This window comes from Netta rufina (genome assembly GCF_964035555.1).
Source record: "Netta rufina genome assembly, chromosome: 15".
Lineage (NCBI taxonomy): Eukaryota > Metazoa > Chordata > Aves > Anseriformes > Anatidae > Netta > Netta rufina.
The window spans coordinates 7098062-7118141 of record NC_140138.1 but is presented as its reverse complement, the minus strand read 5'-3'; the positions used below and the strand labels follow the sequence as shown (position 1 = coordinate 7118141).

The following is a 20080-nucleotide window of genomic DNA, read 5'->3' as shown; positions in this document are numbered from 1 at the left end:
GAGCTGGAGCTGGATCGTGGGCTGCGGCCGCAGGAGGAGCTCAAGCCGTCAGCTTCACCTCGACGGGGTAGTGGTCGCTGACTGCCAGGGCCTGCAGGAGGGTGAGAGGTGGGGAGGTGTAACGCCAGCCCTGACCCCTCATGGTGCTGGTGGGGCAGCTCTCACTGCTGTGTGAGACCCTTCTGCCTGCTGGTGGGGGACAGGATAACCCCAGCCCTGGAGCTGTGAGGTCCCGCCCCTGCCATGCCCTCTCCTGCCCGTGAAAGGCCACCAAAATGCTCATCTCTTCACCGCAGGGACAGGCAACAACCCCAAATTCCCACTCTTGTTTCCACCCGTGGGTCCCCCAGCACCCAGGGCTCCACGTTGGCTGGATGTGGGTGGCTGCTGTGCCCCGGGAGGGGAGTGAGAGGGGCTGCGTGTGTCTGCTGGTGTCCCCACAGCCTGGCACGGGGCAGGGACACAGGTGCCGTGGCCATAGTCACCTTGGGCTGCTGCCGAGGCTGCTTTAAACCCATATTTGAGCTGACACTCAAATGTAGCAACTACCTTGCTGCAGCTGGGCTGCCTAATCCTGAGCAAACGCTGGCAGCCCCGTGGTGTCAGGACGTCTTTGCTGCACCCGGAGCTGCCTGGGGCATCTTGGCTTCACCGCCCTGGGCAGCTCCGGGTGCAACAAAGACACCCTGAGCCCCTCTTCGTGATCCCCACTCACCTCCTCCTGCTCCAGCTGGAAAGCACGCTGGAAATTGTAAACCGTGGCTGAGTTCGGCACGATGCTCCTCTTCAGCTTGGCACCGCACACCACGATCCTGTGAGGGAGGAACAAGCCATGGGTGCTGCTCCTGCCCCTGCCAGCAGGGTGGGATGAGCAGGGGGGCCCCGGGGCCACAGGGACCACGGTGGTGGCGGTGCTGACCTGTCGTAGGCGCAGTCCGACTTGCCCACGGTGGTGTCGGAGCTGTCGGGGATCAGCCACTTGAAGACGTCGCTGGTGCGCAGGCGGATGGAGGCCCAGTCGCTCGGCTTGACGTAGGCGCAGTCGGCGTTGAAGTCCCCCAGGAACACGATGTTCTGCAGGAAGGGGGGCACGGGGCTGATGGGGGGGCTGCCTCTGCCCCAAAACCAACCGTCCCAGCCCCCAAGCCAGCCACCGTGCTCATCTGGGAGCAGGGACCTGTGCCCAGGGCGCGGTGCTGCCAGGGGTACTCACATCGGTCCCCCACTTGTTGACCACGGCCAGGTAGACGTCGTAGAGCGCGTCGATCTCAGCGGCAGCATCGTGCGGGGCCGAGTGCAGCGGCACCATCACAAACTCCCCTGCCTCTGCGGGGAGAGGGACGTGTGAGCCCACATGGCCACAGCCCCACGGACACCCCCCTGTGCATCCTGACCCTGAAAGGGGCTGGGGACTGTCCCCGCCTTCCCAGCACTTACTGGTGCGGGGCGCTGAGACCCTCAGGATGAAGGGCTCCCTGCTGAAGATGTCCTGCGGGTCCTCGTACTGGTAGGTGTCCACCACTGACACAACGTCCGTCCTGCGGGACCAAGGGGACAGTGACGCTGGGGCTTGGCCCTGCCGTGGTGGCTTTGGTGTTCTGAGCCCCAGCAGGGCCATCCTGGCCCCGGTGTCCCCTCCGCGGCACCTGAGGTGGGACAGCAGCGTGCCCACCCCGTTACCTGTAGATGAAGAGGTACATCTCCTTGTAGTTCTCCCGTCCCAGGGGCCCGCTGATCTCGTAGTCGTACGGGGCTGAAGACACGCTGCAGAGATGCAAAGGACAGACGGTGACGTGGCTGTCACGGTGCTGGCACAGCCCTGGGGTGGCCCTGGCTCTGCTGGCCCCAGGGGCACCACAGCCATGCCGTGGGGGGCACCGTGAGCCACCGGCTGCCCCAGTGCCCCGTGGTGACCCCCAGCTGGCCACGGGCTCCATCCTCCCCACGCCCCGGCAGGACGCGGGGCTGGTCCCTGCCTCCCATTGCTCTGCGGGGATGCTCCCCGTCATCATTTGCATCCTAGTTAAATGAGGTTAATTGGCTGCCGCAGGGCCCGGCGTCACCCTCGCTGCCGCGGTGGCTTTGTGGTGATGCCCGAGGGGGGATCGGGGCCGGGCGTACCTGCACAGGGGCCTCCGCCCCGGCCCTCGCCCAGAACTGGGTCCCCTGCATGCCCGTGGCAGCCTGGGCTACCTGCAGCTTTGTGCCCATGGCACAGCCACCTCTGCCGCCCCGCGGATTTGTCAGGTTTGGCCACGCAGAGCCCCCAGAGAGCCCCGGTCCCACCGCGCGCCCTTCACCCCCACGCCTTCATCCCCAGCCTCGGCTTTGCCCTGTCCTGTTGCATTTTTCAGACCCGGTGTGACAGTTTTAGTTCCTTTCTGTCTCCTGCATTCGGGTGTGATTTCAGCTTCCACCAGGGTTTTGCAGCACTTGCACCCCGTTTCCCCCTGTCTCATCCACAGCGGCTGCTCAAAGCTCCGGCACAGTGCCCAGCGAGCTCCAGGCTGTTATTTCACAAAGCTCCAGCATTTTCCTTATTCCCCTTTCTGCAAACAAACGCCTTGCTTTCCCTGCCTAACACCAGCATTTTGCTGCCCGGTGGACCCAGCCCCGGCCCTGCCGGTACCTGTTGAGCTGCTCCATGAGCTCGGTGACGGCGCTGAGGTCGGAGTCGCGCACCTCCTGCACCAGCACCATGTCGTAGCGGCGCAGGACCTGCGGGGACGGGAGCAATGGCAATGGCTCAGGGTGCTGGGGTGGTGAGCAGGGACCCCACGGCAGCACTGGGGTGACCCACACATCCCTCAGTGCCGAGGCAGATGTCCCCAAAGAGGCTCAGCGAGAACACAGCGTGTCCCTGACATGACCCACGTTGCCCTCCACGAAACCAGGACATCCCTGGCACTGTGAAGATGTCCAGCCACAGCCATGTCCCTGGCACAGGAGCTGTATTTTGGCTCCATGCACACAGCCCGTCCCCGTGCAGCACCAGCAGTACTCACGTTGACGATGATGCCCGCCACGGCCTCATCAGACATCTTGCTGTCCCCAAACGCCTGGATGTTGAAGGCACCGATGCGCAGCGTGGCGGTGGCTGGGCACACGAGAGCCACGGCCAGCAGGGACAGTGCCAGCACCACGGTCCCCATCCTGCTGGGAGGGATGCTGAGCCGCAGGGAAGCAGCGATGGGAGCCAGGGTTTGCTCTGGGCTTGGGAATATGCTTCATATTTGGGGATAGAGTGAAGAAATCCATTTAGGTCCTTCCTATGTGCCATGCCACAGCCCACGGAGGACTGACACCGCTCTGCTGTGCTCGGCTGGGGCAGAAGAGCTGGATCTGGCCGTGCTGCCTGGGGCAGCCTGTGCAGCTAGCCCGGGCTGTCTGCTGGGTCACCAGTCCCAGAGGAAGAAGAAGCCTGTCCTGCCACGGTGAATCAGCTGGGAAGCGCCTCTGCCCATCGCCTGCGAGCCCTGGGATCACCTAGCTCCTGGCTCCTCTCCCCATGGGGCTGTCCTGCTCTGACTGCACGCTCCCCAGGCTGGTTTGCATCCTCCAGTTTGCTCACAGTCCCCTCTTGACTCTGCTCTGCTGTTCTGCATCCTTAAACGTGGCCACGGTCCCCCTTCATCCCCTCTGCCCTGGTGCTCCCCAAAGCTGGGAGCTTTCTGCCCTGGAATTGCACCACTCGACGCTCTCGGAAAGCGAAGCAAATCCCAGTTCCAGCCATCCCAGTCCCTCCAGTTCCATGGCCAAACCATTGCCCACCCCATGGGGCTGCCCCAGCTCCCAGCCCATCGCACCACGGCCGCGAGAGGCACCAAGCCCCAGCTCCATCCTTACCTGTGCCAAGCGCGCAGCACCTCTGCCCTCCCGGCGGCAGGAGGGCTGTTTTATTCCCAGTGGAGGTGCTGGGAAAGCAGGATGAGTCGGACACCCCCGTGGGTGTTTTGGCACAGGTTTGGGCTCCTTCCCACGTTGGGAAACCAAAACCTGCACAGGGGCAGGGTGGGGCCGGCGTCAGCGCCTCTGCTCAGTGCCGTGGAGGGCACCGGGGGGAGCGGCGGTGGTGGGGCAGCGGTGGGGCTGGGGGCACAGGGGGCTCAGGGGGTGCCCAGCTCGCAGTGCTCCTCACCCCAGCATGGTGCCGAGCAGTGGGGCGGGCGGCTGGGGGTGATGGCTTTAATGCAGGTGATTCAGACACGTAATTAGAAGGGACGTGAGGAAATGGTGGGGTTGTTCGGGTCAAGCCAGTTGAGCCATCGGCGCCACTGCGAGCCTCCGTGCGAGGGGCCAGCTGTGAGCCCCTGCCCCATCAGCCACCCCAAACAGCCCCGGGACGTGGTGCTGCCACCATCCCACTGGGGAAGCTGCGACATGGCTGGGACCGAGCCCCGGTGCTGGTGCTGGGCTGGCATCCCAAGGCAGCCGGGCTTTGGGGCGTGCTGGTGGCGGGGCAGGTGCGTGGCCGGCAGCCGGGGCTGGGGAGGTGACGGTTCCTCATGGTGGGGCTTGCTGGGCTCCGGCACACAGCAGTGGGCAGCATCTTCCCGACCAGTCATGGGTGAGTCCGGTGTCCTCAAACGCATCCACGAATTCCTGTAGGATTGCTCAGCTCGGGCTTTGCACCATCCCTGCAGGCAGTGAGTGGCCCAGTTCCTTTGGGAGAAGCATTTCCTCTTCCAGCATCCTCCTCGGAGCCTGGCGCCCCACTGCAGGTGCTGCCGGGACACACAGGGGCTCTCCGGGTGCCAACCAACCTGGTGGGACCCCCACACCTGCAGGAGGAGGAGAGAGACCTCGTGCCCAGCCTGGGGGGGTTCCTGCGTCCTGTTCCCCATCGGCAGCACGCACACGGTCACTGCTTCCCCCCACGGGTCAACCCCCCTCGGCTGGGTGTCCCGCTGGGATGGGACCCGTGCTCCCAGCACACGGAGCTCCTGCAGAACGGGACAAGGTGGCTCTGTGCCAGGAGCACCAAAACCCCTGGGAAGGCACCGAAACCCCCGGGAGGGCACCGCAGCACTGCGCCGGGAGCTGACTCACATCCTCCACCTCCCACCACCGTCACCGGAGCCCATCAGGCACCCTGCGGGCTCCAGCAGGACACGGCCCCATGAGCTGGAAGAAGAGCTGGAGGCATCCCGCGACTCAGCGAGGGGGAGGAATCCCGCCTGGACCCTCCCAGGCCCTTCCCGACACCCTGCTTTGCTGCTTGCTCAGACAGGAGCTGCTCTTCCCACAGCAGGGAAATTTCCTGGGCTCTCGACAGCAGCAGGGAGGCTCCAGGTCCCAGGGACATTCCCGGCTGCAGCCTCCCCATACCGGGGCTGCCCCATTGCGGGGGGACACCAAGCTCAGGCTGGGGGCTGGAGAGATGGGGGCGAAGCAGCTCAGCACCCCAAGTACCCACCAAGCCCATCGCCATGCTCCAGCTGGGGTTGCTTTGCCAACCATCCTCATGCCCTGGGGTGTGCCCCCAAAACTCGGTGTGGAAACGTGGAAATGAGCCCTAGGGGACTGGGGCAAGGGCTCACCCGTGTGTGGGGCTGGGGGCACACGTGTGGGGCAGCCCCACAGCACCCAGGAGGGGGAGGTTTGAGTGTTTGTAGGTGGGCACGGGCACTTCCAGCTGGGGGAACGCAGGCGTGCACACAGGGGATGGAGCGAAGGAGACTGGGGGTGCACGGGGTGCACGTGTGTGTGGGGTTGTGTGCATTGCACATGGAGGAGCGTGCACAAGAGGGTTTGCACACGAGGGTGTGCAGCAGGCGTGTGGGAGTGCGTGTGCACGGCGGCACACACACAGGACAGCGTGGGCACGGGGCGTGCACGCACAGAGGGCACTCGCAGCACCCAGCTGCCCTCTGAGCGAGCAGCACAGGCTGAAAAGAGCAAATATTTAATGAAAGCACCCCACAGCCACGAGACCCCGGGAGGCTGTCTCCTTGCAGGGACAGCGTGCAGCAGACGGAGCAGTCAGGAAGCTTCGTTGAACCTGGCGGTGAGGGACACGCGTCTGCATCGCGGCATCCTGCTGACCACCACGCGCATCTCAGCGGGATTTCAGTGTCACCTCCACAGGGAAATGGTCGCTGACGGCCAAAGCCTGAGTGCAGGGGGAAGGCAGAGAGGTGGCTTTGCTTCTCCACACCTGGTATTATCGTCATGGCCAGCCGGGGCCCAAATGTTCTGCTCCAATCCCCCGGCTCCCCCGGCCCCTCACTCACATCCTTGTTCTGGATGCGGAAAGTCTGCTGGAAGTTGTTGACGGCGGCGGAGCCGGGTTCGACAGCCTGGCGCAGCGCGGAGCCACAGGCAACGATGCTGCCGAGGCACCGTGGGGGTCAGCACCCGCTGGTGTCCCCCCTGGTGCCCCTGCGCCCACCGCCACGGCACCCACCGGTCGTAGGCGCAGTTGGTGCTGCCGACGGTGGTGTCGGCGCTGTCAGGGATGAGCCACTCGCAGGCTTGGAGGTTGCGCAGGCGGATGGAGGGCCACTCTGCCTCGGTCACGTAGGAGCAGTCGGCGTTGAAGTCACCCAGGAAGAGGACGTTCTGCGGGGCAGAATGAGGGACGGGTGGCCCCTCAGATGAGCCCTGCCCACCCCAGGCTGTGCCGAACGTCCCCGGGCTGTGCGCTCAGCGTGGCCGGAGCCAAGTCCTTGCAGCATGGCCATTACGGGGCAGCAAGGGCTGCCCGAAATCGCGCAGGGCAGCAAGACCCACCTGGCTCTCTGCACTGTGGGGGGGGAAAGCCCCCCGGAAGGGCACTGGGGCCACCCGGGAGCTGCATCCCCCCTCCCTGCCCAGACACTGCCGGGTGGCACCCGCTCTGATGGGTGCATGAGGTCTCCCACGGGATGCATCCACCCAAGGACGGCCGCCAGGACGTGCCACAGCCCTGGAGCCGTGTCCCAGCCCACCTCACTGCCCCGTGGGGGGAGCAGGGCTCCCCGGTGCCGCTTACATCGGTCGCCCACTTGTTGATGACGTCCGTGTAGACATCGGCGAGCGCATCGATCTCGTCCACCGCGCTGCTGGGCTCCGCGTGCAGGGGCACTGCCACGAACTCCGCCAGCTCTGCCGGAGAGGCAGCAGTCAGCACCCGCAGCCAGGACAGCCCCTGAGCTTTTTTTCTGTCCCTTTAGCAAGCTCCCTTGGTTTGGGGTAGGTGGGAGAGAGAGGGGAGCGGGGGAGTGTGTCCTGGGGAGGCGAAGGCAGCGGCACGAGGTGGGAAATGAGAGGCGATGGGAGATGGCAGGCAACGGGAGGCGACAGGAGATGGGACACAGGAGGTGGCACGTGGTGGGAAGCAGCACGCAGTGCCTGCCATGCTGAGCAGGCACCCATGCCCCTGGGGCAACCATGGGTGGGAGAAACCCGCACAGCAACGAATGAGCCCCGTGGAGCCCCTGTGCCAGGTGCAGGCAGCCCCAAAGGGACCAGGGGCGAGCGGTGCCGGGGCTCACTCAGCTCTGCTCACGTGTTGTAGGCGAGGAGAACTTCACGATGAAGGGCTCCCTGCTGAAGACATCGGTCCCGCAGGACTCGCAGCCATCGTCGTAGTAGTAGCTTCCCAGCACGGAGAGGATGTCTGACCTGGGGGGACCCAGAGGTGCTCACCTCCCCTCAGGAGCCGCTGGAGGGGGCAGCAGCCGGCCCTGGTGGCATTCCTCCCCTCCCGCTGGCCCTCACCTGTAGATATAGACGTACTGCTCCTTGTAGCTGTTCCTCCCCAGGGGGATGCTGTCCAGAAAGCCGTAGGGGTACGGCGACTCACTGGGAGCGAGACGTGGGGAGGGTGAGGAGGTGGGGAGTGTGAGGAGGCTCCCGCTGTGCCGGCGCCCACGGGGCTCTGCGTGGCCCCAGTGCAGCCAGAGGCAGCGCAGGCTCTGTCCCGGCGCCATCGGGGTCACCTGTTGAGCTGGGCCACCAGCTTCCTGACGGAATTCAGGTCGGTGTCCCGCACCTCCTGCACCACGGTGAGGTCGTACTCCAACAGGATCTGGGGGCACAAGCCCGGAGCTGCTCGTCTGCGGTGTGCACCCAAGGGTGCCTGGGCTGGGCTGCCCCCTATACCCCCCCCAGGCTGACCCCTGTACCCCAAAATGGGCTGCTCGGAGGGGCCTGGGTGGCAGCGGGCAGCGCCTGGGGCCAGAGAGAATGGAGGCAGCCCCAGGCTGGAGACAGGAGTGGGGAAAGAGCAGGTGGGCTGGGGGTGTGGAGGCATGGAAAATGGGTGAGGGTGGGTGTGCGTGGAGGGACGGAGGCGCAGGGAGGTGCAGCATGGACAGGGATCTACGGAAAGCTGGTGTCTGCCGGCCCCAGGCTAGCTGCATCCCAGGGACCAGAGTGTGGCCACGACGGCTCCTCTCCCCCCGGCACTCACAGAGACGATGAAGTCTGCGATGGTCTGGTTGGACATCTTGCTGTCCCCAAACGTCCTGATGTTGAACGCGCTGATCCTCAGCGCAGCGGCCCCGTGCAGCAGCAGAGCTGCAGCCAGCAGCAGCAGCAGCAGCTTCGAGGCCGCCATCCTGCGTGAGGGGCAGGGGTGAGCTCAGCCTGCCCGGCCGGGAGGGGAATTTGGCACAGACCAGGGTGGCTGGGCTATTCCCAGTGGCCCTACTGGTTTTGCTGGGAGGCATCCATTTTCCAGCGAACCACTGGGAGCCCTTCCAAGCACCCAGCTGCAGCCTCAAGCTGCTTCCCTGTTTGGGTCGCTGAGGTGTGCATGCACACAGCCACCATCACACAGGGGTTCGTGGGTTTCCCTGCCTTCCCATGACCCTGGACACCAAAGTCCCTTGGCTTGTGCCTCTCCCAGGTCTGCACCAGGCACCCAAAAGACCCCACAGCAGCTGTGCTGGGACACAGCAAGGGCTGGACACCCCCAGCACCCCTGCACGTGTCCTCCCACACCTGGAGCGCTCTCCCCTGGCGTGGGCAAGGGTCCCCCCGCACCCAACAATGCTCTGCCAGCTGCTGCCCCCAAGCACCGTCGCTGCCCCAACCTCGCTCCGAGGCAGCAGAGCTGCTCCAGCCCACAGGGAAAGGCGTTTGGGAAGCATTTCCCATGGCGCTGAGCTCCCCGGGGTAATGTTTTACCACATCCTGCCCGGACGATGGGATCTGAACCCTGGCCAAACCCACGCACCCCGAGCACCCAGCACCGCTGGGACCAGCGTTGCCCTCAGTGTCCGTGTCTGATAATGAGCCTGCTGATAAGAGCAGGAAATACAGCCAGCTTCAGGGCACCCCAGGCTTGTGTTCACAGCTGGGGCAGCCGATCTAGTAGAAGCTCTCCCCTTCGCCCACTTCCATCCCTGCTACAACTGCAAAGGCTAAAATCTGTAATGCCCCAAATCCTGGTGATGCTACAACCTGGCAGTGCCACCGACAGCCCAAACCCCTGCCAGTCCTCCCTGTTCCTGTGGCACTCATCCACCTCCGTAGGCTCCCAGGCAATGCCCGGACACCCATAGGTGCCCATATGGGTGCGCAGGCAGACGCTCGGGTGACGCTCATGAACCGCACCGGGGATCAGACCCCGAGCAGCATCCCATAAAGATAACCTAAAGATAAGCTGAGCTGCGGAAAGTGACTGTAGAGATGCGATCCTCGGGAGGGACGGGGAGCCTGACGTACCTTTGGTGCCGTCCTTGGTCTCTGGAAAGGGAAGGAGGAGCTGCACCTGCATTTATGGGGAGGAACACACTCGCTTTGCCAAAGAGTCGCCCAGCCAATACGTGTGCAAGGCCTCAGGCTCTATATGGCATTTTTTTTCACAGAAACAAAGGTCTGTTCAGTGGAAAATTAAAAAGCAGCTCTTTCAGCCAGTGCCAGCACCGGTATCTCCAGCCCCAGGTCCAGCAAAAGGCCAAGAATAGGTCTGAATCGATAAAAACACCGAGAGCCATCTGCGAGGTGTAAATAAACCCCGCACAGACAGTGCCAACTGTGAGGTGCCGGGCACGGGGCCGTTCTCACCACTCCTGCTGGAGGAGAAAGACCACATTGGGCACGGCCTTTTGGGCTTTGTCTGAAAACGCCTTTATTTCACCCACACCACCCCTCGCCCGATGGTTCGAGGAGCTGGAATGGGGCATGCAGGCCATGGCCGAGCCCATCCAGCACCCGCAGCGGGGCTCCGAGCCCCCCACAGCCCCGCGGGCAGCGTCACCCATGGGACACGAGGATGAGGGGAGCCGGGGGGGCCCCGAAACGAGGCGAGGGAGCGAGGCGAGAGCGTGATGATGATGGTGATGGGTCCCTATGCCCAAACCCTCCCTGTGGCGTTGTCCCCATCCCAGTGGCGGTGTCCCCAAGGGCTGGTGCTGAGGTGACACTTGGGGGGCAGCACGGCACCGAGTCCCCTGCTGTTCTGGGGGGGCCCTCAGGCGGCTGTGGGGCTGTCACCGCCCCCGCAGCCCTGCCCTGCCCGTTGGCCTTGCCCCACTCCCGGCCTCCAGCCGCAGCTGCCGCCCTCCCACGGGGCCTGACCCCCCCCCCTGGGGGCCGGCATTATTGTGCCCCCCCCCCCCCCCCAAAATCAGGGCCAGCAGAGGGCGGCCGCGTTCGGCCTCTTTTTGGCCGCCGCGCGGAGCCGTAGCGCCCGCCCGCGCTCTGCGCTGAGGGAGGCCGGGCCGAGCCAGGCCAGGCCGCACCGGGCCGAACCGGGCCATATCGGGCCGAACCGGGCCATATCGGGCCGAACCGGGCCATATAGGGCCATACAGGGCCATATAGGGCCGGGCAGGCCGCCATGAGCGACATCCGTCACTCTCTGCTGCGGCGGGACGCGCTGAGCGCCGCCAAGGAGGTGCTGTACCACCTCGACATCTACTTCAGCAGCCAGCTGCAGAGCGCGCCGCTGCCCCCCCTGGTCGACAAGGGCCCGGCCGAGCTGCTGGAGGAGTTCCTCTTCCAGGTCCCCAAGGAGCGAGGCGTCCCCCCCAAGGTGGGCCCGGGGGCTCGGCTGAGGGGCTCGGGGTGTTTTAACCCCCCTCTGAGGGTGGCTCGGTGCAGGGCAGGCTGCCCCCTGTGTGTGTATGGGGGGTGTGCTCGGAGTCTGTGGGTGTGGGGATGTTTTGGATGCCCCCATGGGGGGGCTGGGGGTGTGTGGTGGGCCCTGGGGGGGTGGGTTTGTAACCCAGCTCTCGTCCTGCTTTCCCCCAGAGCGGCTCCCCCTTCTCCAAGAGCCCCAGGTGTATTTCTCTTTGCTCTCGTTTCCTTTCAGAGGCTGAACTCGCTGCAGGAACTCCAGCTCCTCGAGATCATGTGCAATTATTTCCAGGAGCAGACCAAGGACTCGGTTCGGCAGCTCATTTTCTCGTCTCTCTTCAGCCCTCAAGGGAACAAAGCGGATGACAACAGGATGGCTTTGCTGGGGAAACTGGTGTCCATGGCGGTGGCTGTGTGCAGGGTTCCCGTCCTGGAGTGTGCCGCCTTCTGGCTGCAGGTGCGGTTCCTGTGCGGACAAGGCAGGAGGGAGCGTGCCACACGGGCAGCGGGTGCGCTTTGTGCCACCTAACGGCTGGTGGCAGCTGGCTGCAGTCAGCAGCGCATCCGTGGCAGTGTTAGCTGAAGTAACAGCTGCCTGCTGTGGCTGCGTTCACACCACGTCTGTGCTCCTGTCCGTTCCTTTGCTCCAGCACGGGGTAGAGCTTCTGCCGATCTGTTTATGTGCTGCACTGGCTGAAGAAATTTTTCTTTTACTGTCAGTGAAAGCGTTGATTTTTTGTGGCACTTATCCCCCTCCCCTCCAGCAAGTCAGAAGGGGCAGTGAAGAGTTTGAGCAGTGCTGGGAAGAGGACAAGGGCAGATCACAGTCACATTGCATAAAGGAGCAGACTGGAGTTTGGGAGATAAGCTGCGTCCAATGTGCAAGTTCTGGCATGGCAAAAGAAGCAAATCTGCCTCTTGAGATTTGTGTCAGAAGTGCCTGTGTCTGTCTTCTGTGGGTGCAGTACCTCAGGGATCTGTTATTCCCCTGTGAAGGATGTCCCCTCCTTCCCTGCTGATATTCCCCCCTGCAGACTGTCAGAAGTGCCTCTGTGTTCCTGCTGCCTCCGTGGGAGGTGCAGAAGTCGCCTGTTTGTAGAGGGGGAAGAGCAGAAAGACTGCGCTGAGAGAGAAGGGTGCTGGAGGGGAGGCTGTTACTGCTCCTGTGGCGTCTTTGTTCCTCCTGTCTGTTGGGCCGTGGGGAAGGAGGAGGGGATGTGCCCTGGGCAGCAGAGACAGGTACAGGGGTTGGTTGGTCCGTTTTGAAGAATGCAGCTCTTAAGTTGCACAGAATTGTCCATGATAGGAATGTCAGGTGTAACTGGTAGGTTTCTGAACCAGCTGTTCTGCTGCTGAAGTAGTTGAATTACGGCATGTTGATCCTGAGCTGGTGAAAAATTCTTCTTCTAAGTGAGAATGTTGATATAAGAGGTTTTATTTTTAAATTATAGGTATTGTAAACATGAAATATCACTGTCTATGTTAATATCCTGACACAGTAATTTTATTCCTGTCTGAGTGGTTCTTTTATATGCAGAGATGGAGCGAGAGCATGAGAGCACTTTCATTTTGGGGAAAGTGGAAACACAAACGTGGCAACAGCAAAGTGGCAGGATGACGTGGGCGGGCACAGTGTTTGGGCAAGGTGGACTCTAAATCAGCTCTGTGGAACCTCCCGTGCTCTGCTCTGGGCTGCTCTCACGGTTTGCTCTCATTCCCGCAGCGAACCCCCGCCGTGTACTGCGTGAGGCTGGCCCGAGCCTTGGTGGACGACTACTGCAACTTGGTGCCGGGCTCCATCCAAACGCTGAAACAGATCTTCAGTGCCAGCCCTCGCTTCTGCTGCCAGTTCATTACGGCAGTCACAGCTCTCTACGACCTCTCTTCAGGTAAATATTTCTAGGCTGTCTTACAAGGAGGTGTGGTGTAACGCAACGCAGATTAACTGTTGCAAGCAAATTAATGACTTAAATTGTAAAGACGCTTGTTAGGAGAGAATTGCTGCCAGCAGCAGCTCAGGGGTGTGATGGGGATGTGACATCTGTCACTGGGGTGAGGACAAAGCAACCCCTCGGTGGCTGAAGGGAGAGTCTGTAATAGGGAAGCAGCCAAGCAACGCCTGATGCAAAGGGCAGCGTCCTCCACACAGGGCAAAGGACAGGGGGCCCTCGCTGACTGAGCAGCACTGGGAGTGCAGCCTGACCCATCTGGGCAGCTATTCCTCCTCGTTGTGCTATCCAGCAGGTAGGCTCGGGCCTGGCTCTTAACTGAGTTCCTCCCAAAAAAGGGGAAGACACAGACTGTGGATGCTCCCAGGCTGGAGCAGGGTTTCTGTTGAGCAATGGTAAGAAACAGAATTGACAGCCTGCTTCCAGTGCTCTCTTCAAGTATGTGTGCGCTTGACCTGTTGATATGCCCCATCTCATGTTGATGCTGCTCAGAGACTGGAAACATTCATAGGACTAAAATAAGATTGAGTTAGCTTAGTCAGTGAGAGAGAGAACTTGTGGTAGGCCAAGGATAACCACACACTAAATGCCAACATCACGTATCATCCAAAAACAGCAAATGCTATCTTTTATGGATAAAGGAGGTATTTTTCAGTCTTCTCCAGATAAACAGCTTGGCATTAGTGAAAGAGAGGTGCAGGCTTAGACTTTTTTTTTTTTTAATTATTATTTGGTAGAGCTTGCAGTATGTTATTCCTCAGTATTTTATTTTATGCAGCCACGTGAAGTCTCATCCAGCTTTAAAAGACCTATCAGAAAGAAAATAGTTACAGGAAGTATGTTTTTTTTCCTTTACCTTTGTTTATTTGAGGTGATAAAAGAAAAGGAAGCTTATTTTTCAAAGAGTAGTCTCCACCATGTGAGGACAGGGTTTGATTGCACAACCAGCAGCCTGTATGACACCCACAAGTCTCAGAAGCTAGGAAGTACCAGTTCGGGACCTGGGGCTTATTAGTAATTAGGTAGTTCAAATGATTTGTCCTATAAGTCATTTTCAGCCGAGACCTGATGAGATAATTCAGTGTTGAGTCAGCTTGCACCGAGAGCACATCACTGAGTCCAGCATCCTGCCGCTGTCACAGGGTGATGCGCAATCACCGTGAATGCTTCTGTTGTCTGTAATCCAGCTTCAACTCGTGGCCACCTTTCGCTTCTTAGTTGAAGCTATGTAACCTTTAAATCCTTCACCTATTGTGTGATACTGTTGTTCTAAGTTTTTACACAAGACAAGCTTGTTTAGGTAAGTCAGAAAGGGAATTAGCTGAACCGTTGGGGTGAGGAGAAGGAAATGCCAAGGAGTTTTTCTTGTCTTCTCTCCCATTGTGCTTCCTGTGGCAAGGGATGAATGGAGACCAAGTTTAGAGAGTGAGCAGATGACAGGTGGGAGAAAAAAGAAAAAAAAAAAAGAGCTTTGCTGTGAAAGGGGTTAAACATTGGCATTTGGAGGTGTTTTCAAAGTAGGTGAAGAAGCTGAAGTTGACAGGAGTGTGGTTGTGTCTCCCAGGGACAAAAGAGCATCTTTTTTAAACAAACACAAAAAAAAGCAGACGTGGGGAGGTTCTGAAACTGTAATTGTGACACTGCAGGAAATGTGTGTGGGAGAGATTAGTAAGAGTGCTGTCCCTTGCTTCAGTGCAAGGCTGTGCTTACTGAGCAATATCTTTCCTGTCTGCAGATGATCTCATCCCTCCCTCAGAACTGCTCGAGCTGATTGTTTCCTGGATCTTCGAAGACCCCCGCCTGATCCTGATCACCTTCCTAAACACTCCTATTGCAGCCAACCTGCCCATAGGGTTTTTAGAGCTCACCCCGCTGACGGGGCTGATCCGTTGGTGCGTGAAGGCCCCGTTGGCTTACAAAAGGAAGCAGAAAGCCTCTCTCTCAAATGGACACCCCAACACCAAGATGGCCACGGACTCGGCTGAAGGGGACGATGGAGATTGCCATCAGCTGTATTCAAAACTGCATCTAACCGTCCTGCAGGTTCTTATGATGCTTCAGGGGCACTTAACAGAGAAGAACCTCTACGGGCGCCTGGGGCTGGTACCCTTTGACCACGTGGTTCCGCTTGTTGAGGAAATCAACAGGCTGTCTGATGAACTCAACCCTCTCAATGCATCCAAAGAGATTGAACTGGCCCTGGACAGGCTGGCTCAGGCTTTGCAAGTGGCCATGGCATCGGGAGCACTCCTGTGCACTCGAGGTAAGTTGTTGAGGGGGCTGCCAAAGCCCCTGGTGTTGAATTCTTTTCTTTCAACACATGGGTGTCATGGTAGGGAGTTTTGGGGTGGAGGGAGCCAAGATCAACACATTTTTAGCAGCGGTAGCAGCCAGCTGCTCGTAGGAAACGATGTTAGAGCGTGGTGCAGGAAATAGTTTGAGAAGAATAACAAGATGGGGAGTAAGGAAAAAAAAATAATTGATGCAATTAACCTGTCTGTTGTCTTGCAGAGCTGGAGAATTGATCTTCTACCTAGCGTGCAGGATGCTGGATATATCTGGGTGTCTGGCTTGGGGCCAAACTGAGCATGTTCACAAGTGTGAGCTGTGTAGTTGGTACCAGAACACAGAGAGTAGGTCAGACGTAACAGCAGTTACCTGGCTGGGAAAGGCAGTGGCTCCCAGCTGGCCTGAGCTGTGGGGCTGCTGTGGCTGTTTGTGAGGGTCCCGCATCCTCTCCTCAACTCTCCCTGCCTTGGGAAACAATTCCAGGAGCAGCCACTGGGGAGCGGAGGGCAGATGCGTCACGTGGGACCACAGCACCTGTCCCAGTGTGCACACTACAAGCCTGATTTCTTTTTTTGCCAGCTTTTCAAACTTGCTTTGAAACGTGAAAGGTGATGCCCAGGAGCCAGAGGAGCCTGCTCCGAGTTGCCTTGCACGGTGCAGGCCTCCAGCAGCGCTGTGCTGGGCTGCCTGGGGCAGAGTTCTGGCCCGAAACCAGAGGCAGCAGAGAACTGTTAGGATACGTAAGGCCAGGCGTGCTGTTAGGTGCACTCAGTCTGCATTTCTGCGTGTTAAAACCGTCTGGGCTAGCTCATAACCAGCTCTGGAAGTCGAGTCATGTGTATATCATCGTATGTACAGCAGGAAGAAAGTACTGAAAGCATTTCTTGTGCTGGAAGCCTGTGACTGACTGCAATGTCTAGCTTAGATACAGGCGTGTAGCAGAGCAGTGTGAGCCTGAGCAGTGTGAAATCCTCGACTGATGCCCAGTCATGCGGTGCTGCGCGAGTGTCTGTCAAATGTCACTGCTGCAGCAGGGCGATGAGGCAGTGTTGGCTCTGCGTTTGGGACTGCTGCTTGCTCTGGCTGAGAGCACGAGCAGAGCTTGCTCCTGGCTGCCTCAAGTTACTTTCCAGGACAGGTCTGTTCCTCCTAAACAGTCTGGGGCCAGGAATTGCTTGTAGCTATATAAAAGCACCGTTACATTGCTTTGCACTTTGTCTTCTCCGAGTTTGCCTGCTGGAGGAGAGACCATGAAACAGATAGACCATGAGGTACATGCGTTAGACAAGAAATTAGAACAGCAAACAAAAACTTCATGTGGAGCTTCTGGGCCTTCAGTTCTCCTGTAATAAGGCTGTATTATGGTCTGTCTTGAACTTACTAAAGAAGCCTAACGTGGCTTTCATCTGTCCTTCCTGTTTCCAGAAACGGTTCTTTCTGAAAGACCTGTGGAGATAAAAAAAAAAAAAAAAAAAAAAAAAAAAAAAAAGAAGAAGTGCCTCAGTACCACACAGAGCCCCCCAGACGTACCGTTTTCTTGAAGTGGCGCTGAAAACAGGCAGTGGCTTCTTGGTGCAGTGAGACAGCCTGGAGTTCCCTGAGAGCCGGGATGTTTAGCACAGGCTCCCAGCCATGGAGAGCAGCCCCGCCAAAGCAGGTGCCTGAGGCTTTGGCCCTGGCTGAAGCGGTGCTGTCGTGTCACATCTCAGTGTTCTTCTTCCTAACCTTTTGGAGAGTAATGTTGGGTGTAGTAAGAGAAGGCAGAAAAGTGGAGTCTTCGGAGTAAATGGCTGTTTTCAGCTCTGCTGCTCCCTAGCGCGTCACTCAGCACTTCCTGAGTGCTTGTTTTATTGTATTTCTAAGGGGAAGGAGAGGTAGTTCAGTATAAGCTGCAGCTGAAACACCCGTTAGTTCAGGGTTTTGGGGTACGTTTTGATGTGTTTTGCCTTTGCCCTGATCCATTTGCCATCATGAAAGCCGCATTCACCGAGCAGCGTCACACCTCGCGTTAACTTAGTTACTTATTGATGGAGCTGTGTTCCCATGGCTAGATCGCTTGGATATTGTGCTGATGGTCAGCTCTTCTGTTGTGCTGGGAGGCCTGCAGCATCTCAGGTGTCTCGGGGCAGAGGAAGCGGTGGCTGTAAGCGCAGGGAGCTGGGACCTGTCCTCTCCCTTGGCAGCAGCTCTGCGTTGGGAACGGCAGCGGCCGCAGTCAGGATGTGTGGAGCCGGGCAGGGCTGCGCTTTGCCAGCTGCACATCCTGTACTGATGCTTGGTCTGCCCTGAAACAAGGTTGTGTTTGCCACATGGTCGCGTGGGTTAAATGCAGAACCTACAGTGGATGGTGAAGTGTGAAAAGCTGAGCTGATCTCAGCAAAAAAATGGGGTAAGACTGGTGAGGTGGAGAAACCTCTCTTCTAGGAAGGTTACTGGCTTGAGAATGGGATTCTGGCTCTGTGGATCACTGGAGCCTTTTCACTAATCTTCCTTTAGAAAGGAGAGTGGAGGGGAAAATTGCTCTAATTGCTGCTTTACCCTCATTGTTACATCTTGTGTTCTCTTTCAGATGACTTGAGAACTGTGTGCTCCAGGCTACCGCATAACAAGTAAGAGATCTTTCTTTCTCTAGCTGTGTTTGTTGTGACACATATTCCAAGATGCATACTTGAGGGCTGTTGAGACAAAATCTCCTCTAAAAATTTGTGTTCACTTCCTGGAAGTTGGCCTTGATTTAGACACTTTATTCAGTGAGGATAAAGGTCATGGTTTATTTTCCCCGTGCAAGCTGGACTCTGGTCTTGAGGAGACTTCAGTGATTCTAACCATATAGGTGATCTTGCCCAGCCTCTGGCAGAACAAATGGACAGGAAAAATGAAATTACAGTGTGGGATCTGTCTCATCCCCAGCTCCGCACTGATTTTACCTGAGCCTAAGCTTAACTGCGCGTTGTTTCTCACCTCTTAGCCCTTAGCTGGTTTCAGATCTTTTCTCAACAGTAGCTGAAAATGCTCACAAGTAGAATCTCCTCTCACGAAAGCCAGATGATGCCCATGTTGTGAGAGGCTGCTCCCCACCTGATGTTTCATGTTCTGTTAACACCTGAGGGTTAAAGAAAAAGGAATGTTACTCAAAAGCAGCATTGCTGCCTTTAGAGAAACTGACAGATCTCATTTCTGCTAGAAGCAGGTTTTTTGTTTGTTTTTTTTTTAAATAAAACACCTTTAGCAGACAGTGAGGCCCACTTGAATGAGGAATAGTCACAAAGTAAAAATGAGCCAAAAAGGATTGTATAGTGGCTTATAAAGGGACTTTAAAGGGGAAAAATACTCAGCAGACACCTACCTGAGAACAGAGACTTATCTTCATCACTCTGTGGCTCCTGCTTTTGTTTCTATGTTTTTAAACACCCGTGTAGATCAAGTTCCTAATGCAGAAGTAAATAACATTGATATGGCCACAAATGAGCAGTGGTTGAAACCACCGGGTCTCTCAAAACCTGAATTTCTGCATGATCAGAAATGTGGTGTGCAGTGAGCTCTCACCCCTTCCAGTTCCTCCAGTGGGAGCGAGCAGGGCCACTGCTGAGGCACGAGGTGCACGGAGACCTGGGCTTTCCACACGGGATCCTGACCAGCAGCAAAAACTGCCCTGGCCTTGGGAAGGAAGGTGGAAGTCGAAGTCGGGGGCTTGGAAGGTTTGTTGTGCGCCCAGGCAGGTAGCTCAGAGCATCTGTCCTTAGGGTAGGTGGCCCCAGAGCTTGGTGTTGCTCCTGCCAGGGAGTCCTCCTAGCTGGCAGTCACTGAGCAGTGCCTCTTTGCAAAGTGCACCCAGATTTAAAAAGGGAAGAAAAAAAAGAGAAAAGCATCTGCTGGAAGCTGTAAAGAGCATAATCAGTGTCCTCTTGCCTGTGAGCGGTGCTGCATGGTGATGAATTGTCTGCAGAGCCCTTGTGGGCAGGGGAGAGCCCCTCCACCAGCCTGCCGATAACTCCCCTGTCTGCGTTTCCTTCCGCAGCCTGCTCCAGCTGGTGATTTCAGGTCCCGTACAGCAACCAACCCACGGAGCTCTGCCGCCGGGATTTTACCCTCACATCCACACTCCTCCTCTGGGCTACCCCGCGCACCCCGCGCTGCCTGCGCACCCGGCGCTCCCGGCTCACCCCGTGCAAACCTTCCTCCCGGGGATGACGTTCCCGTACCGGCCCATCCGCTAGGAGCCGCGGCGGCGGGAGGTAGCCAGATGCCCTCCGTTGGAGGGAAGCCTCACGGAGGAAACCAAACGTCTCGGGACCCACATTTCCCTCTTTGACCGAAAGCTGGGCCCTGCCTGCGCGCGGGCTCGGCCCTGGGGGCATAGAGCAGACTCTAGACGGGTAGGTTGCAGGTTGCAGGTTGCAGGTCACAGCCGCTTCCACCGCGGGATGCAGATGGCCTGGACGAGAAGAGCGGGGAGGAGAAGGCAACGGACTGCAGCGGGTGGAAACCTTTTGGATCTGCAGTGTTTCGGTCAGCGCCCTCGCTCCGTTTCCTCACGGTGCGGCACGGGGGAGGAAAGCCATGGGGTTCCCCAGCGGGGCTGCCCCAGCCCGGCCATTCCTCTGTCGGTATTTGTACCGGGAGCCACGGAGGCCGCGTGTGCTGTCACTGTGGGGCTGCAGCCGGCTGTTTGAGGCAGGGCCCGGCGCTGCCCGATTAAAGGAAGCGGGGGAGAAGCCGAGGGGCCGCTGGCGGTGTCGGTGTCGCTTTCTTCCCAGCGGGGCCGGGGGGGATAACGGGGGAAGGGGACGCGTTTTGGGTGGCTGTACCGGCACGGGGAGCCCCCGGGGGCT

General features: G+C 58.8%; 3 protein-coding genes across 3 annotated transcripts; 1 reads left to right on the top strand and 2 right to left on the bottom strand.

Moving 5' to 3' along the window:
• Positions 1–40: 40 nt before the first annotated feature.
• LOC311215207 (deoxyribonuclease-1-like 2) lies at positions 41–3152 on the bottom strand (the record flags this gene model as incomplete). Its single annotated transcript, XM_084296262.1, has 8 exons — positions 41–91; positions 716–812; positions 920–1074; positions 1214–1326; positions 1438–1538; positions 1681–1764; positions 2630–2718; positions 3006–3152. 8 exons carry the CDS (start codon positions 3150–3152, stop codon positions 41–43), a joined length of 837 nt encoding a protein of 278 aa, XP_084152388.1.
• Positions 3153–6058: 2906 nt separating this feature from the next.
• On the bottom strand, positions 6059–8542 carry LOC311215206 (deoxyribonuclease-1-like; the record flags this gene model as incomplete). Its single annotated transcript, XM_084296261.1, has 8 exons — positions 6059–6112; positions 6234–6330; positions 6407–6561; positions 6974–7086; positions 7490–7605; positions 7702–7785; positions 7923–8011; positions 8396–8542. The coding sequence occupies 8 exons, from the start codon at positions 8540–8542 to the stop codon at positions 6059–6061; spliced, it is 855 nt and encodes a 284-aa protein (XP_084152387.1).
• Positions 8543–10656: 2114 nt separating this feature from the next.
• INTS15 (integrator complex subunit 15) lies at positions 10657–19961 on the top strand. Its single transcript, XM_084295707.1, has 6 exons — positions 10657–10966; positions 11246–11467; positions 12734–12899; positions 14695–15222; positions 17818–17857; positions 19267–19961. The coding sequence occupies exons 1-6, from the start codon at positions 10772–10774 to the stop codon at positions 19463–19465; spliced, it is 1350 nt and encodes a 449-aa protein (XP_084151833.1). The 5' UTR covers positions 10657–10771; the 3' UTR covers positions 19466–19961.
• Positions 19962–20080: the final 119 nt, after the last annotated feature.

Bases quoted from the DNA above. Each gene is read 5' to 3' on its own strand.
- INTS15 (XM_084295707.1), top strand. From the start codon at position 10,772: ATGAGCGACATCCGTCACTCTCTGCTGCGGCGGGACGCGCTGAGCGCC. The intron at 10,967-11,245 runs GTGGGCCCGGGG...GTTTCCTTTCAG, and splicing joins AGCGAGGCGTCCCCCCCAAG to AGGCTGAACTCGCTGCAGGA. The intron at 11,468-12,733 runs GTGCGGTTCCTG...TCATTCCCGCAG, and splicing joins GTGCCGCCTTCTGGCTGCAG to CGAACCCCCGCCGTGTACTG.